At 45.5% G+C, this 18920-nt stretch overlaps 1 protein-coding gene and 1 long non-coding RNA gene across 8 annotated transcripts in view; one reads left to right on the top strand and one right to left on the bottom strand.

Moving 5' to 3' along the window:
- LOC308462149 overlaps nt 1-18920 on the bottom strand; it is a 182916-nt gene that overhangs the window by 84373 nt on the left and 79623 nt on the right. The gene's annotated exons all lie outside the window — the stretch shown is intronic.
- Nucleotides 1-18920, top strand: part of LOC308462038 (signal transducer and activator of transcription 5B) — a 67386-nt gene that overhangs the window by 30472 nt on the left and 17994 nt on the right. For 3 of the 7 annotated variants that reach the window (XM_080979320.1, XM_080979318.1, XM_080979319.1), the window contains 4 exons: nt 10065-10160; nt 16649-16786; nt 18485-18641; nt 18822-18911. In XM_080979320.1, coding sequence (XP_080835446.1) covers nt 16659-16786; nt 18485-18641; nt 18822-18911 — 375 coding nt within the window. In that variant the 5' untranslated portion in view covers nt 10065-10160; nt 16649-16658. Of the gene's footprint in view, nt 1-10064; nt 10161-16648; nt 16791-18484; nt 18642-18821; nt 18912-18920 lie in introns of those variants that run through there. The other 4 variants (XM_080979323.1, XM_080979322.1, XM_080979321.1 and 1 more) reach the window with 2 other exon arrangements.

The raw sequence follows: 18920 nt of genomic DNA, 5'->3' as shown, positions 1-18920 counted from the left end.
AGTAGTACTTGCTTGTGAGTAGGCTCACATTTGCTTGCACTGCTTACCGAAAAACACCCCATCATTTTCACATAGTACCTAACCTCCCATTGTTCAGCATTAGGCAGCCAGCTAAATCTTCTCCCCTCCATTCCGCCCCCCCCCCACAGAAGGCCCGCCCAAAGCCCTCATCCCACCAATCTCTCCCTTTTTATCAAAGAGAGGGAGGGAGGTCAAGCAAGCAAAAAGAGAGCAAGCAAAGCTGGAAACCCTGGTGCTTGCAAAATATCTGCAAAGTATCCATTCAGATGAGCTATCCCTCTGGGAAGCTGTTAAATATCCACCTTTTGTTCACAGGTATACAGTCCTACCTCCGCTGACTGGTTAGTAAACTTCGGGATACATAAGTGGCAAACCCGGAAGTAAATTTCCAGTTTTTTGCTGCATGCGCAGAAGTGGTAGACTGCTTTTGCGCATGCACAGAAGCACTCTACCACTGTGCGTGCGTGCGCAGAAGCGGTTCCTCCGGTTGCGGAAACCTCGGGATCTGACCAGAGCACTGGAATGGATCCTGTCCGCAACCGGACAGGTACCACTGTATTGCCTTGTTGAAACTGCTTATCACAATGTTATTTCAGTACAGTGGTACCTCGGGTTACATACGCTTCAGGTTACATACGCTTCAGGTTACATACGCTTCAGGTTACACACTCCGCTAACCCAGAAATAGTGCTTCAGGTTAAGAACTTTGCTTCAGGATGAGAACAGAAATCGTGCTCTGGTGGCGCGGCAGCAGCAGGAGGCTCCATTAACTAAAGTGGTGCTTCAGGTTAAGAACAGTTTCAGGTTAAGTACGGACCTCCGGAACGAATTAGGTACTTAACCCGAGGTACCACTATACCAGTTTACTGTACAGCCCTAGTCCTCTCACAAGGAAGACAGGAGAGCATCTGGAAAAGCCATACCTTGGAAAACACACTAGGCGTGGTTCGAAATGTGCACTTGCCATTCAGTTTCCCAGAAGGTTGTTGAATATGTGCATATTACAAACATGTGGATTGTGAATACTCTGAAGCAAAGGTCCAAATCTAATGGCCACTTCTCCATATACTCATTTTGAGAACATTTGTAACGGGTGGAAAATAGAGAACTGAGAAATTAGCATTGCTGTGAACTTCCCTGCTCTTCTGAAGGCAGGACTTATCTAATACACTGATATATCTCTTCAGTTAATTGTTGGTGTCTAGTGGCTCTTATTTCACAATCTTTCATGTTTCTAGTTGCTCTTGTTTAGAGGGCATCTATCACTCCATTGTAAAGCTTAGAGATTGACAGGGTGCGGCTTCCACAATCTATCATTCTCCAAGCTTCCCTCTCCTGTTCTGTCTTGCATTTTATTTATTGCTGTGGATTGGAAGAAAGAGTTTTTGAACTTGCATAGTTGTTCCGGGGGGGAGAAAAGCTATAACTAAAACTCATGTAAACGTGATGCAGATTTTTGGTTCCTTCTGTCAAAAAATAAAATAAAAAATACCTGAGAAGGTATGGCTTTGTACAATCTTTCAGCAGGCTATTCCAGTAAGAAGTTTTCCTGGCTGTTATGAATTAGAATTCAACATTTCTCTTTGTTGCTTATAGTTGGCGTACTGTTGCTGGAGAGCCTGGGCTGTTCCTGAGGCCTTTCCCTTCCTCGGCCTCATAAATGTAAAAAATATATATATGTGTGTGTGTTTTCTTTGGAACCTTCTCTCCCCCTGAAATGTGTCACTTTCTTTCAAGTTCTTTCTGTCTGACCCAAGCTTGTGGTAGGCTGCACTCTGATAGAGCTTGGTGCCCTCTTTATTTAGCAGGAGCTATTATGGGCTACATATTGGCTACTAATCCTCCAGGTTATGACTGTCTTAAGTCCTCTTAATTTTTGAAGGATGGTGCAGCTCACAGATAACAACTGGGTCAGGACAGCTGGAGAGAGATTTTCATAGTCTGGGGCTGGGCTGTGGGAAGGAATAAATCTCTGCCAAAAATTAAATATGAATATATTTGTAGTCTGTGTTGTGTACAGATGTATAAGGGTTGTGGCTTAGTGCTTTTCCACAATGTTCTTATGATGAAGGGCTCAAGGGCTTGGTGTGTGTTAGTTGTTTTGTTATTAAGACTAAAAGGTGGGGAAATAATTGGTTTATTGACATGAATGAAAGGAGGCATTCTTTTTCCCGCTGTCTCGTAATACTGGAATAACTAATGATTGTCAGAAAGTTGAGGACTGGCAAAAGGGAATAATTCACTCATCACGCAAAACTCTGGTAAACTTATTGAAATTGTTCACTTCTGGAGGGTAATGCACTCTAGAGGATACTTGAGGCTCCTTAGGAGTTTCTGCTTGGTATGGCTAGCACTCTTATTTGAACCCTACTTAAAGGGGTTTGATGTCCTTCAGATGTTGTGGGCTCCAACTCCCATTATTCCTGACTGACATTAGCCATGTTGACTAATGGAAGTTGCAGTCTAGAACATATGGAGGGCACTACATAGGCTATCCTTGCCCTAGCCAAACGGTTGGGTGAGGAGGTGGCCTGGGCATTTGATGCAAAAGAACCTAAACTTTCTTGCAGGGTCCAATTGGCACCTTGTTTTACCAGAGAGCTAAGGACGATGAATCTGGAAGGTTGATAGCATGAAGCATTAAACTTAATGTGAATACAGTTGAACGCAGCTGAGAAAGTATGATTTTGCCTACTGTATTGTGAACTGCCCTGAGATCTGCGGAGAAATAAAACAAACAAACAAACTCTGGGAAAATGATGGCAGTGTACAACAATACTTTGCCACCATTGCATTCTTAGTGTGTCACCCACAGGAGTGTTTCCAAGGCATTTGGGGCATATTTGGTCTTAGCCCACAGCTCTCACAAGCATGCTGTTTTTTGCAAGACATTTCACTTGAAAAATTGCTTGAATCCAACTGAAAACTGCAAATGCAATACTGTATATTGTGCAGTAAAGTTAATGAATACATCAAGGGCATACAGTAATCTCATCTTGTTTTAAGGGAATAAATGCTATTGTGGCCTGAGGATATGGGCAAGGCGCATGGAGGGGGGTGCCTACTCAACCCATCATGGCTGATGATCCCAGGGAGGGTGTTGCCTTTCTGGAAGCAGGGTATGATTAATGCCTCCCTTGAACAAGGCTGCTCCTGAAGAAATTATTCTGCATTTCAGGAGTGTAATAAGCTGGTCACATATACTCCCTTTTGGGGCAAGGGTGGCAGCAGGCAACTCCAGGAATTATTGATTGACTGATTTCCTGGACACATGCCAGTATGGCTTCAGGTTTCAGGCTTGGTTTAGGCACAGAAACTGCCTTGGTCACCTTGCTGGATGCTGGGAGAAGGAGTGCAGCCTGGGTAATTCCCCTGCACTTCTCAATTGCTTTCGATGCCATTGACCTACAGTGCCCTTCTGGGTAGATTCTCAAAGAGTTGGTGGCATGGAGTTTTGGTGATCCCTCCCCTATTCGGTTGGAGTAATTGCTTATTATTGGTTCTTTCGTGGCGTTTATGTCGTGAAGTCCCACAGAGTTCCACCTTCTTCTCCCATGCCCTGAAACTGTTGAATGCAGTGGGGTGAGATGTCATCAGTATTCACAATACAGTACAAGCAACTCTGCATTTCTCATTTGTATCTGAATCAGGAGGTGGTGGAAGTGCTGAACCTGGAGCCTGAAATTTGTAGTGGGCTGGATCAGGGCTAATAAACTGAAGCTCAGTCCTGAGAAGGTGGGTGTGTTATGGACAGAGGTGCTTCATTTGTTTTAGGAGATGGTGTTAAGGCATTTCTGGACAGGACCATACTCCTCTGGAAGACTATGGTTTCTAGTTTAGGGGACACGTCTGGATCCAACTTTGTCACCAGAAGTCCAGCTGTTGGGTCTTTCATCAGCTGAGACTGGTGGGCCAGCTGCATTCTCTCTTGGGCACGAGAACCTCTTGGACACGGTTATGCATTATACCTGAGGCTACCGTTTTGGAAACCTGCTGGAAACTTCAGTTAGTATAAAATACAGGTGCTAAGTTGCTGACTTGAGCTTTGGGAGCACATTATTCTAGTGCTTATAAAACTCTACCCGCTTCCAGTTTGTGCTGATAGTTGTTTGCCACATCCAGTAGGGAGCCTTCATTACATCAGGCCTGGGTACATCTTTAATTGAATATGTTTATACTGACAGGGCAGCACGCATAGAGATTAGGGTCCCCCGTGGGTTTCTAGCAAAGCAGCTTGCTGTTGTTTTTCCTGGCAAAATTACTATAAGCAAAATTGCTTACATTCAGAGTACTTGTCAAGTTGTTACTGCCTTATTAACCCCTGGCTGTTTCCTGCTGTCCCTGCCCCCCCCCCCAATCAAATTAAGCCCTAGTAAGTTGCAGAAATCCACTATGGACTGCATAAAATGCTATTGTGGCTGATGAAACTTCACTTCATAGCCTACATACAGATGGATTAGATTGTGCCTTCAGCAAATTCATGCACATTTTCAAACAGTTATTTTGCTTCTGCAAATCATATAGTAAAGCAAGGGGCTGCAGGGCACTGAAGCTCCACTTCCTGAACGCTCAAAATCCTGTCTTGCATCCCTGTTCTGGCTCTCGGATCTCACTAGGCATTGGCTTTACACAGACATTTGAAGCCTGTTCTGGCAGTCATAAGGGTAAGAAACATCATCATCATCATTATTATTATTAAAAAGCAAGCTCAGGTTCCTGGGGTGCTGAATTCTGCACCCGTTACCCAATTCTGTGTTTTTGTTCAGTTTGTGTGGAATTGCAGAATATTCATAAAATAGACTACCAGTTTGCTTATGAAGACAAGGAAGAATGCCATCTACTGTGAGCTTACCTGTCTAATCTCCTCTTCTTCTTCTTCTTTGGTGATCACTTGTAGCTGAGTAAGATTTTCTTCCATGAACACATTCTTAACGGTGTGTCTGTGGAAGCCACTTCTGGATCCACACGCCCTTTCACAGTGGGAACATAGGTTTCCGGGCGAGAGTTGATCATGGTGAAGATTTGCCAAACGTGCCTTCCTCTTAGCTCATTTTTCCCTTTCATCCTGAGTTCAGGCTTCTTCAAAGTCCTAGACACCTTTGGTAAAGGCTTTTCTCGAATTGGAGTGCTCGCAGGCCAGTGTTTCCCAATTTTCTGTGCTTATACTTCATTTTTTAAAGATTTGCCTTGAGAGTGTCTTTAAGCCTCTTTTGTTATCCACCAGTATTTCGCTTTCCATTCTTAAGTTGGGAATAGAGTAGTTGCTTTGGAAGACAATAATCAGGCATCCGAACCACATGACCAGTCCAACGAAGTTCATGTTCAATAAGCTTAATTGAGGAGGCTTTCATTTATCCTGCCTGTATGAGATGAATGTGCAGCTAGAATACAGAAGAGAGTTTTCTCTGGGGTGAAATCCAGATTAATTATTTTATTTTTTTAATTATACCTCATCTTTCCTCCAAGGAGGTGCACATGGTTCTACCCCAACCCATTTTATCCTCAAGTAAGGCTGAGATACAGTAACTATCCCAAGACCACCCAGTGAGCTTTTATGTGGCTGAAGTTGAGACTTGAACACAGGTCTACCAAGTCCTATACTGATACTCTTAACCACCTTGACTCTCATTTACATAGCTGCTCAGAGACTTCTGTATGGTGCCCTTCTTAATGATCTTAACATCTGTTATACAGTGGTACCTCAGGTTACATACGCTTCAGGTTACAGACTCCGCTAACCCAGAAATATTACCTCAGGTTAAGAACTTACCTCAGGATGAGAACAGAAATCGTGCTCCGGCGGTGTGGCGGCAGCAAGAGGCCCTATTAGCTAAAGTGGTGCTTCAGGTTAAGAACAGTTTCAGGTTAAGTACAGACCTCTGGAATGAATTAAGTTCTTAACCTGAGGTACCACTGTATTATCAGTCACTCTGTTTCCATTATTGTTTTTTAGTGTGTGTGTTTCATTTTAAATTGTTCAATGTTTTCTGCTTTGAGCATCTCGGATAGAAAGGTGGTGGATACATTTGCTAAAATATATAAACAAACACCAAAGATTTGCATTCCTCTTTCCGCTTCATTTGTAAACCTTCCAGGTTGTGGTGATCATTCAAGTCACATTGTTAAAACTTTGGGGCAATGAAAGCGCGTAGCTGGAATCGTATCTCAGCTAAGTTAGTCTGCTTAAGTTACCCAGTGGAATCAGGTCTTTGTGTACAGATGAACTGACTAATAAGGATGAAGTTCACAACTTTCAGAGATTGGACCAAGTGCCCTCCAGCTTTGTTGGAACTGATCCTGATCCTTAGGGACTGGTGGTTTGAAAAGCCTCTTCAGGGTTTGCTTTCGAAAAAGCCTCTTCAGATGCACTGGGCCTTTTGCCTTTCTTCAAAAAAACAAAAGAAGTTTACAAATTGTGCAGCAATGGGTTTGTAGACCCTGTGCATGTTTCTCCTGTGGATAACTGCCTTTGTCTGTCCATATTAGTCAACAAAAGCTAGGTACTTCAGAGTATGGTGTCCTCCATTTTTTTTTGTTATCTAAGCAGGGGTAACAAACATGAGTGTCCTCCATTGTGGTTGTCCACGCTGACCAGGGGAGATGGGAGTCCAATAACCACATTGGCTACATCAATAGTAATTGGCTTTTAGAGAAATGATCCTGAAAGGAGACCTATCCAGCCCCTCTGAAAATTCTCTTAATGGGAATTTTTGTGGGGAAATGAGACACAAGGGAATGCCAAAAATCATGTGGAATTATCACCCATAAGAGAGAGCTCCACTCAAGTTATTCATTTATCTGTAACACACACAAAACCCTCTTGCCACAACCCACTCAATTCCGGTGAGTTCCCCCCAACCGTCAGAAGAGTCTTTTACTGGATTCAGAAGGCTGCCAGGGCACACAGGAGACAGGAAAGTAATCTGCCTACCACCTGCATATCTCTGGATCCAAGCCCAGGTCTATTTCTCTTGAACCGAAGGGCATCCCTGCTCACCAGGATGGCTAGGTAAAGTACAAAATCTGCATTTTCTTGAATTTGTTTTGGGGGCGGGTTTCCCTTGGGTGCACGGTACCCAGGGTAACTTTTGTTTATCCCCATGTTTTGAAGTTGTTCTGTATTTGAACTGAATCCAGTCTTCTGTTACAACGAATCCAGAAGTTCCTAGTATGGTGCATTTGTCTCCCAGGCAGTACAAGCATGTGGGTGAATATTTCTGTTAAACGTTGAGTGGGAGGAAGCTGGTTTACTAGAGGCAGCTGATTTTCTGGAAGGAAATTGCGTCTTCCTGTCAGGGGGCAGCTGGAGAAGCAGCAGCAGCAGCAGCAGCAAGAACTGGGGCCCAGGTTGCTTCTAGGAGACTCGTTTCTCACAGCCATCTGGCACAGGCGTGCAAACTTAAGACCCACTAATGTAACCTGCTATCCTGCCTGCTGCTCAACAAATCTTCGGTTTTTCCAGTCCTAGACAGGCATAGAACCAGGAGAGGGTAACATAAGGGGGGTGGGGCAGTTTGAACCAGGGAGGCTTCCCATTTCACCTGTGCCCAATTCATAGGCAGGGCTTCCAATCAACTGGGGGTTCTTCTGTGCCTTAAAAGGGTTGATCTTCGCTAGCTTAGAGCAATGTCTTTGCACTGTTTATACCTCCCACTCCAAGTCACCACACAGCACACATTGTCTGCCTGTGTGCAACTTAAGGCTGGCGCACGTTGTTATCTTTTGTCACCCCCATCTCCATGCAGGAGGGCTGTTCTGCTACTTTGCGTAGAAAAAACATGTCTGTGGTTCTGGCATTGCTGTGGCTTTTTTTTTTAAAAAAAAGGTGATTAGAAATGTACTTGTTGATGTGCGGGTTGGTTCTGAATTAACTGGATTCAGGCAAAAATTGTGGCAAACCACTGGGGCACAGAGGGCTAGCTATATGACAACAATTGTAGATGAACTAATGGCATATAATTTCTACCTTATTAGCTATTAGGGCTGTGACAGTTCTCCCTGTGTAAAAGTGCTTGTGGAACAGGATGGCTTTTAATCATGTACTAGTCTTGTTGGGGTTTCTAAGCCCTGACACATTTTCAATATAGATCACGCTTCCCGATACATGGACCGATTGCTGAGTTCTCTACGGGGTAATGAGGACTTTCCTTTGGCGTAGGTTGTTGTTTTTGGTAATGCTCCAATATTAAAAGCTTCGTTTCGTTTTCCTGTTTTTTGCAGTTTGGAGTCACTTTGTGGCTCGTGACTCAAGGCTCGCTACTTTTGCTTTCAGTGACTGCTGTGAATTGGCGTAACTGAACAACTTGGTGTGTGTGGTTTTCCCCCAGCACAATGTTCCCAGAGAGTTTCCAGCCCAGACTCACATTTGCTTCCACAGCATATTAGGCATGGGTTTCCCCTATGACAGTAGCAGCATGAGAGGGCTAACAATTACGTTGTACATGTGAAAGGTGGAGAAACCTGTGGCTGAGGAGACTGGGAAGGAAGTTTATCACAATGGTCTGTCCCCATGGTATTCAGCAGGGGTCAGCAAACTTTTTCAGCAGGGGACTGGCCCCCTGCTGAAAAAGTTTGCTGACCCCTGCTGAATACCATGGGGGGGGCAGACTATATTTTGGGGGGGAAACCAAAAACGATGCAAGAGCACCACACGCCCCGGTGGCTGCTTACCTGTGTCTTGCGAGCGGCGGGATGCTGAGTGGCGCGCGAAAGGGCTCCAGAGGGGAGCTGCTTAAAATGGCAGCCGCTCGAGCGCTGCTGCTGCTGGCACCAACAAAGCCCAGCCCCCTTCCTCCTTTAGGCAGGGCGGGGAGAAGCCAGGAGGAGGGAGGAGGCGCTGCTGCCGTGTGAGGGAGAGGGAGGGTTGACAGAGAGGGAAAGAATGTGCGTTCTGGTGAACCATGCAGCGATTCCTGGACCATCCATGGGCCGGATCCAGAAGGCACTTGGGCCTGATCTGGCCCACGGGCCTTAGTTTGCCTACCCATGGTGTTCAGTCACTGGTACTCCAGGGGCAAACCTGTGGCCAAGATACAGTTGCGAAGCAAGGTAAAGAGCCTGCTTGCTACCCTTTTTGGGTGTCCCCAGTTGTCAAGCTGTGTGTGGTGACTGACAAGGGGGGCGGGGAGACTGTATATCTAACAAGCATTGAAAGAGCTGAGCCAGAACCGAAACAATTACCACCATTATCTAATATATAATGTATATCTGATGGTATCATATAGAAATGGAATCGGATGACAAGACAGCAGTGGTATAGGTGCAACCGTATCTGGGTATATCTGCATGTGCCACATTTTTTTTATTTTTATTTTTGCAAACGCGCTCTTTAAAGGCACAGCAGTCATGGGAGGGTAGCAGTGGTATAACAATGTGGATTTGGTTGATCAAGCACAGAAAACCCAAGAGGGTTCTTTCAGTTCTCTTTCACATGTGGCCTTCGTACAATTAATGAGCTGGGTATCACACTTCACACTGAGTGTGTTTTCCTTCACATCATGACGAAAGTACTAAACCTGTCAGAAGCTGAGAAGCACTATAATGGCCCAGAAGTTTTATTTTTCTTCTCCAAGGATCGGGACGTTGGCAGGCTCAGTCTTGATCCTGCAACAACTGAGTGGATTTTACTTCTTTCTTAACCTTGCTTTGGAATCTCTTCTTAATTTGAACATGCTTTTAAAAATTATTAGGTTTTTGTTTTTTTTAACTGATCTTGCCCTGCTTCTGTCAGACCCTACTGCAGCCCCTCTTCCTCCTTGGGAGTAGCTATCTTCCTTCCCCTTTGTCTTGCGGTCATGATTCTCCCTCTAACGCAGAGCTGTCCAAATCATGTGTCGCGACATGTTAGTGTTTTGGCTGTAGTGTGTGGGTGTGTCGTGCAAATGCTCCTGGCATTGGAAAACGGTTAGTTTAAACTCTGGTTTGCTAGTAAAACTGAATTACTGTGTCGCGAAATGATGCATGCCTAAAAAAAAAAGTGTATCATCAATATGAAAACTTTGGAAAGCTCTGCTCTAATGCTTTTATTCTCTTCATCTTTGCAGGGCGTTGAACTAGATGACCCTCGAGGTCCCTTCCAACTCTACAATTCTATGATCTTGTCAATTCCCTGTTCTCCAGCCTTCACATCAAGAGGCAAGGTGGGAACACTACTGTTGCTATTGTAGGCCTTGCTTAATAGAGTGCATGGGATTTGCTTCTGTAATTGGTGGGTGGTTGGCTTTGTAGAGGCAAGGAGAACGAGGTGATGGTGATGCATGATGCGTGAAAAAAAGGTGACATGCTGAAGTTAGCAGCACGTGGTCAAATCAGCTGGTGATCTGCAAAAGTGACTATCAAAAGTATGAGCTGTATGTCCTTTTCAGTTCCTGTGCCATTGCTGTTGGATTCTGGGGCATTTTTTTATATGGTGAAATTGCATACAGTAAAAGGTCTGTCTTTCCAAGGCAGGCAATAGGTCCTTTACGAGATGTTTCCTTATCCCGCCCCCCACCCAATGAAGTTAGAATCTGACATTTTTTAAAAAGGGCAGGGGGAGGTGGGCAGAGCATTCCTACAGAGCTGAAAGGGGAGGAAAAGGCTATGGCATTGGAAGTACCACTTTCTAAGCCTTTGTCAGGTTCATAACTTGCTAGGGAAAAACTTGGAATAAGTCTCTTTTTGCATTCCATCAAATGATGCCTGTTCCTGGAGTAGTGTAGTTTCTCTCTCATATTGGGGCATTTCAGAGCAAAGAGAAGGCTTGGAGTTTCCATCTCTTCCATCCATACCTACACAGATCTATTATGTGGTCTTCAATCATTGTTTTCAGAGCAGTATATATGTAACATAAAATAGGATAAATAAAATAAAACATGTATCAAGAAATTGCACCAAGCAGTTAGTAAAATTAGAACAAAATGATCTCAGAAATAGCATTCCTGAGCAAATAAAAAGATGTTTAGCTAACGCTGGAGTGGGGGTGTGTGAGAATGGCATAAGGCAGACTTCTCTGGGAGTTTTCTGGAGTGCCACAACTCGAAAGGCCTTGCCCACCTCACTTTAGATGGTGAGCATTGAGCAGGGTCTCCAAGGGAAATATAAACAGCCAGGCAGGTCCATGTAGGAACTAGGAATGTGGATAAATTTATTTTTGGGGGGCTGTATGTCATGCACAGCGGAGAGTAAAGTTCAGAGTTCATCTTCTTTTGGGCAGAATGCGTTCACAGCACTGCAGCTAAGCTATGGCATGCAAAGTATGCCTAAAGAAGGCAGCGATTACACTACAGAGAAACATTTGCTTCATTTACCATTTGCAGCCTGTTGATACAGTGGAAGCAGAGGTGTGTCACACTAGTCGGTCATTTCACATTTGTCAGTCCAGCTTGTTCTATCCCAGGCTGCCCTTTGGCATGAAAGGCACTTGCATTTTTAAAATTTCTGAACCAGCGGTAGTATGTCGTGTGCTTCTGTGGCCAATAATTGCCCAGTTTGTTCTCTCTCGCTCTCTTAGACAAACACACACACTGTACCTCCTTTTCAGTTACCATTGCATCATCTCCTAGGATTCCAGCCACTGAATCTGGCCTGTCAGGCTTTGGATCCGAACGAGACAGAGCAGAGCTTTGCTTTTATTTAAATAGGCCTTCCCCCCCCCCCCATCTGTCCTTACTATGCTTGCATTTGTTATTCCTGCTATAAAGTGCACACACCAACTTGAATACCCAACAGCCCAAAATAAACTGCCATGCTTGAGTGCTGCCCAGGGCCGAAATAGAAGCTGGCACTAACTTGTAGTGGTTGGGAAGTCTCACTGCCCAAAATAGCATCCATAGATCCAGTGGTAGAGCTGAGTCTATCATCACACTCTTGTTCTTGTGGGTTAGGTGTCTGACTGTAAGTGAGCTCCCAGGATCCGCAGAAGAATGGGGTTGTTGGAGTAGACCAAACAGCCCATTCCCCCAGCGTTATTCTTCTAACAGCAGCCAAGCCATAAGACCCTGCAAAGTCCGTAACTTTGCTCTGCCCTTCCTCCCATCCTCCCCACTCTGGCACCTGATATTGATGCACACTGCCTTTGTACATGGGTGTTTCATTTAGCTGTCACAGCTTCATAGCTTACGGATAAACTTGACCTCTGTGAATTTGCATGATCCCATTTCTTAAAATCTCAGGGCATTCAAACAACACATGGGAGGAAAAGAAGTGTTGTGGGGCCATGCACACCAACCCTGCTTCCCCCCCCCCAACTTCCTCATTGGTTCTACCTTCAGCCGTCATGCGTTGTGTGGGGAAGTCTGAGGGGGGCTTTTTTTGCATGTTTGGCTGAACACACTTCAAATCCTCTCTGATTGGGAACCCTGATAGTGCACAGGGGAGAGGATTCTACTAAGTGTGTTCAGCTGAAAACGTGAAGAATCCTCCTTCGGATTATCAGCTTCTATACGGGCCATAAGGGACGCGGGTGGCGCTGTGGGTTAAACCACTGAGCCTAGGACTTGCCAGTCAGAAGGTTGGCGGTTCGAATCCCCGTGACGGGATGAGCTCCCGTTGCTTGGTCCCAGCTCCTGCCAACCTAGCAGTTTGAGAGCACATCAAAGTGCAAGTAGATAAATAGGTACCACTCCGGCGAGAAGGTAAAAGGCGTTTCCGTGCACTGCTCTGGTTTGCCAGAAGCGGCTTAGTCCTGCTGGCCACATGACCGGCTCCCTCGGCCAATAAAGGGAGATGAGCGCCGCAACCCCATGACTGGCCATGACTGGACCTAATGGTCAGGGGTCCCTTTACCTTTACCTTTATACAGGCCATAGCTCAGTGGTAGAGCATTATCTTTTCATTTGAAAGGCCTTGGGTTCAATCCCCAGCATCTTGCGGCGGGGCTGGGAAAGTCCCTTGTCTGAAACCCTTGACAGCCCCTGCTGGTCGGTGTAGGCATGACTGAGCCAGTTGGACCAGTGGTCTGACTTTGTGTAAGGCAATGTTCTGTGTTCACTCATTCTCTAGCCAGTGCTCCTGTGAAGGGTAGAGGTGGAGCTGGTGGGGGACAAGGCAGAGCATCTTGACACAAGTGGCTCTGCAGCCTCTCCACACTTTCTTCCTCCATATGTCCTTCAAACGCCCAAGTTAGGCTCTTGTGGTAACGCATTCCGTTAAAGTTGATTATGCGTTTCATGAAGGAGTACTTCTTTTTCAATCCAATCGATCAATGTCAAGATGACATCCCAAGTGTTAGAGAGAAAGAGATTTTCCTCCATCTGTTCCCCCTCCACCCCAGTGTTTAGAATTTTGTAAACCTCTTATAATGTCATTGCTAAACTACACTAGTATTAATCAGATTTAAACTCGTATGGATTTTTTTATTTATTTGTACTTGTTCATAATATTGCAAGGGCACAAACCCAATTCCCCTTCATGCCGGATTGCACATAGGTCTCCCTCTGCCCAGACCTGCTGGCCTCTGCCTGTGGGAGCGATGCCAGTGCCACTTTTCTGACACACAGTTCCCGTTTCCTCCTGTTGAACATGGCGAGAAGGTATAGAAGTACAGTGGTACCTCAGGTTACATATGCTTCAGGTTACAGACTCCGCTAACCCAAAAATAGTGCTTCAGGTTAAGAACTTTGCTTCAGGATGAGAACAGAAATCATGCTCCAGTGGCGCGGTGGCAGCAGCAGGAGGCCCCATTAGCTAAAGTGGTGCTTCAGGTTAAGAACAGACCTCTGGAATGAATTAAGTACTTAACCCGAGGTACCACTGTACTGTCATCAGGACTCCCGCGGCTAGCAGAGGGACCCAGGATGGGTTGTTGCAGTGAGGGGCTGAGCTCAATGGTCCTACAGCCACCATGTGATGGCTCTGGGCCCAATTCGGGCCCAGTCACTGCACCAGGTCCAGGCAGCTGCAGTGATTTGCCTGCCCACTTCCCCACATATCTCCCACCCCAGCTGGTGTGTGCAGAAGGCTGGAAATGCAGAGCTGACTCAGCCACTCTGTTAAGTCATCTTGAGCAGCCTCTGAGGTTTGCATAAGAAGAAGCCCTGCTGAATCCAGCCAGTGGCCGATCCAGCCCAGCATTTTGTTCTCATAGTGCCTAGCCAGGTGCCTGTGGGAAACCTTGCAAACAGGACTGAAGCACCAGGTCACTCTCACATCCTAGAGTTTTCAGCAAACTGGTATTCAGAAGCATTACTGCCTCCAACTACGGAGGCAGAACTTGACTTTCTAAGTCACTTCACGAAGGCTCCTTGCTTTGAAAAGTGAGGTATAAGTACCTTGAATGAGGAAACACAATGGGAGAACTATAATTGGTCTCCCGCTGTACGGGGTTCTTTTTGCTAAATGCAACCACAGTGGGGGCGGTAATTTGTTTGGGAAAGTTTTTCCATTCCATAGAACGAACAGTGGGCAAAATTAACAACTTGGCGAGGGTGGTGGTTTAGATCAATAAATGGTGAAAGGAAAGCTTAACGCGTATCCTTGCCCAATCATATTAGCAGGCTCTCCATGCCTGCATTTATTAAAAACCACACAGGTGTTCCCATTAAGAGATTGCTCATGCGTGAATCTCCGAATGAAAAGTGCTGTTTGTCCTTCAGTTGCCTTCCTACCCACCCACCCCAAGCTAAAAAGCCTCGAAACGCTTCATTTGCTGCCCACTAGCTCAGGGGTCCCCAGTCTAGCCAAGGGCCATACTGGGACATCTAAAAATCTGTTACAAGCACCGCAAAGTGCCCATTTCATAGAATAAAAGTTGGTGATGAACCCCCCCCCCAACAGGATAAACACATACATCCCATAACAATAGAAAACAGACCAAAAAAAGCAGGCAGACAAACAAGGCAAAAAATAAATCCTCAATTAAGACTAAACATAAAATTGGGCAGGACAGGGGTCATTGGCAAGCAATATGGGGGTGTCTGATAGTGCTGTAGTGCCCACAAGTGCCACACTGGGGATCCCAGCACTGGGTCCTACATCTCGGTGTTCCTTCCTGTTTCCTGAGTGCTGGAGAAAGAAGAACATCCCCATTGTTGGAATCAGTACAATAACAATCCCACCAGTCAGGCAGACACTTCTGCCACAAGCAAATTCAGTGGGTTCCTCTGGGGCCACCCAAAAAAAAAAGTGCTTAGAGAGTGGTGATTCTGGCCCATGAGCCCATTCTAAGAGAAGGTGCCCTTACTGTTCTTTTAGATGTCAATACAGATTTTTAAAAACACAAATCAAGGTGAATGCAAACCGCCAGCTTCATTTGCCTTAGCTTCAGAGTTCAGGCCCGGAATATGTAAAGTCGTAACCAACAGAGTGCCTATGTATGAGCATAGTCATACACACATATACCACTTGCCCCATTGAGGAGCCGCAATAACCTTCCACAGATCTCAAATTAGGGAGAAGGAATTTTCACACCAGAGGCCTCATAGCTTCAAAGTAGCCTTGATTCCTGCATTCCAGGGGGTTGGACTAGATGATCCTCAGCATGCCTTCCAACTCTATGACCTCTGACTCACTTCATTTTCAGAATTTGAGTGAGCCATTCACTTTTTGAGGAAGTTATTTCTCATCCGCTGGTTTCCCTCTGCAGCTCTCTCCAAACTTGCAAGCAGTGGGTGTTTCCACTTCCTTTCCACCAGCTTTCAATGGCGGAAGGATTTTTCCAGCAAAACGTGTTAAGAAACACCATCAATTATCTTTTCTGGCTGAAAAAAACTAATTCATGGCCCTTGTCAGATATTTCCCTGCCCCCCTCATTGCCAGTGCTCAATATGAGGCAATGTGAAGTAATAATAAAGGAGGTGTATCTGGTATGTGCAAAGTGCTTTTAATCACCACAGCCTGCTTCCTCCCCTTAGGCACAACCTAATTCTACATCCTGACCTACCTCGCAAAGTCACCTGCCATATGCTACTGGACAGTACCTCCTAGCTTCAACAATCTACCCACTGAGGGCCAAGCTACACATTACACTGTTCAAAAGTGGGCGTAATGCTGCTGCTTTTACTTGGAAGGAAGTGCATTTGAAGTGTGGGGCCCTGATTGGGAGATGTGCAGGCAGCTGGTTCTCTGCCATAAAGTCATGTCTCCTGGCTGCTTTTGTGCCCAAAGGTGGTGTTTGGAAGTTTGAGCCTCAGGAGACCTAAGTAGAGCTTCTGGCCAGGGTTGTGTCACAGCACTTCATACTGTGTTGAGGTCCATTGTCACACTGATCACAATAAACCTGGTAGGAGGTTTATAATTCCCATTTTACAGATAAGGAAGGAGGCAGGAAGGTCTTGTTTCCCAAGCCACTTTATAAGATTGCTCATTTTAAGCCTGGAATTTCATTGCTGCAATCCTCTTAATTAAAGCTTGCCCTACTACACCCATACCCTCTCTCATCTCTCCTTAATCCGTCCTTTGGAAAGAAGGGTAGAGGATTAAGATACAACAAACAATGCAGTATTTCCAAAAGAATCCAGGTATGTCAAGTGTTTGCTCTTGAGTTATATGAGGAAGACGTCCTTGATGTGTCTGGCTTTGTTACTATAATTGGAAGTTCTCCAGCCACTGGAGGTTGGGGCGATTTGGGTATATGCAGCCTTAAGTGTGCATGAGTCAGAAGCTCTATGCATGGCGTCCCCTTCTTTTAACAAGTCTCCCTCCCTGTCAGGTCCTGAGCCATGGCGGTGTGGATTCAAGCGCAGCAACTCCAGGGGGATGCCCTGCGGCAGATGCAGGCCCTGTATGGGCAGCACTTTCCCATCGAGGTCCGCCATTACCTCTCGCAGTGGATTGAGAGCCAGCCATGGTAGGTGAGCGCAAGGCCTGGCTGTCCAGGACCATCTTCAGCCTTGCAGAGGAATGTGGTGGGATGGGATACTGGCAAATCTTCTGGTTCACACCACTGACAGCATGCATTGGCTTTTCCAGGCCTGATCCATGTGCCTCCCAAGTGTCCCTGATTCATCCCAACTTATAAAGCACTTACACATTCTTCCTTCAGTCACCAGTTTTTCCTTCTGGATCTGCTTGAAGTAGTATCTCACAGCTACTGGAGATGGTTGGTGGTACCCACCTAACCAGTAATCGCCACTGGTACCCTTCTTTCAATTTTCCTGTTCTTTTTGGAAGTGTGCCATTGTTGGGCAGTCAGCTTCCTTTCAGAACATTTCTTTACCGTAGAGCAGCCCTTTTGATTGAGTGCCATAGAGCCAGGCTTCTCCAGACATCCTTTTTCTTGTGCATTCATGGTGCTCATGATATTTTTAGGGCAGTTGTACATAACCCCGCTTTCTATTACTGTTTGTGCCTCCAACAAAAGTTTTGGTGCAGACATCCTGCTTCGTTTTCCAATCAGTGCATGACCTGTGACCTCCTGCTGAAGTCCTGTTATTAGACCAAAGGTGTTCCAGTTTATTTTATTGTCCTGATTTTGCAGTTCTGTGGCACAAAGGTGGCCCTCTAGACAGCAATAATGTGGTAACAGTGGAGAAGCATTAGGGAACAACTAATAAAGCAGAATTATGTGTGGACGGTCCAGTATAAATTCTTCACTGGTGCTGTATTATAGCATCCATGGCATATTACAGTACACACACACAAAACCAAACACAAACACCCCATGAATTTGGAGGGGCCCTAACTGATAACTGCTACTTCCACCTTGCAATCACAGCTTTCCATAGCATACAGTTTCCTTTCACTGCTTCTGAGTTTTTGTTTCTTCATCCACTTCGCATGTGAACAGACATAGCATTATTTCAGTGGGTGAGACTGCTCCAGAAAGGCACTTGCCATCTCTGTTCCAACAATTTTCTCTCTATGGATGGAGCTGATTGGCTAGTGCGTGTCGCATCACCAACCCACTTCTTCCCCACCGCAGAGCAGTTCTGCAACTATTTTAAAATGGATTGTGCCTTTTGTTTTAAGTGATGGATATTTCAGTTAAACAGATGTACGTGCAGCATTTAAAAATAATAGGTTAAAAAAAAAACCAGACAGTCTGGTGGAAGTATTCAAGGAAGGATAAGACTGATGGCTAAACCAGCATTTGGTTTGATTACATATATATACACGTGCCATGTACGTTTCAAAGGTGGGAGGATGCTGAGAATGCCTTGCAGGAGGAAAAAAAACTTACTGTTCCTTTTTAGTGTTGTATTTTTATATACATTGAATTGGCCTTTTTGTCAGAGTGGTAAGTGAAAAAACTTTTATACGCTTTCAAATCCCTTCCTTTGAATGACACATGAATTTAAATTTAGTTCAGTGATTGTAAGAAATCAAGGGGGGTTGTAGTTCTTTAAAATAAATGAACACAATGTACAAAGTCATGGGTTTGCTGCATGACAGAGGATTTCTGTCCTCGTTTGAAAGTCTGGAGGTGGTCAGTTTTCTCCCTCTTACCTTCTAATGTTCTGGATAAGGCAGATAATGGTTGGCAGGTGTGCACGGGCTGCTCTCTGGAATTGATAAATGTACACCTGGTCTGTACCCCAACTGGTAGGGACTCCATCGACCCGGAAAATCCCCAGGAGGGTGCCAAGGCCACACAGTTGTTGGAGGGACTGATCCAGGAGCTGCAGAAGAAAGCGGACCACCAGGTGGGCGAGGACGGCTTCCTTCTGAAGATCAAACTGGGCCACTATGCCACCCAGCTGCAGGTGGGTTCCAGTGGCTTGTCTGTCAGTGATGGGAAGGGAGGGCAATATGGAGGGCAGCAGAGAGAAGCTGCACTCAGGATTCCTCATGGGTGAATGGGCTGTGGAGCTACTAGCTGATTCTCCCGACTTGTTCTACCCTCAACACTTCAGCCTGTTTGTTCTCTCTCTCTCTCTTTACAGAATACGTACGAACGCTGCCCTATGGAACTGGTGCGCTGCATCAGACACATCCTTTACCACGAGCAGCGCCTGGTGCGAGAGGCTACAGATGTGAGTAGG

This window comes from Podarcis pityusensis (genome assembly GCF_964106645.2).
Source record: "Podarcis pityusensis genome assembly, chromosome: 13".
In the NCBI taxonomy this organism is placed as follows: domain Eukaryota; kingdom Metazoa; phylum Chordata; class Lepidosauria; order Squamata; family Lacertidae; genus Podarcis; species Podarcis pityusensis.
Note: the sequence above shows the minus strand (reverse complement) of the source record. Positions and strands in the feature narration are given on the sequence as shown.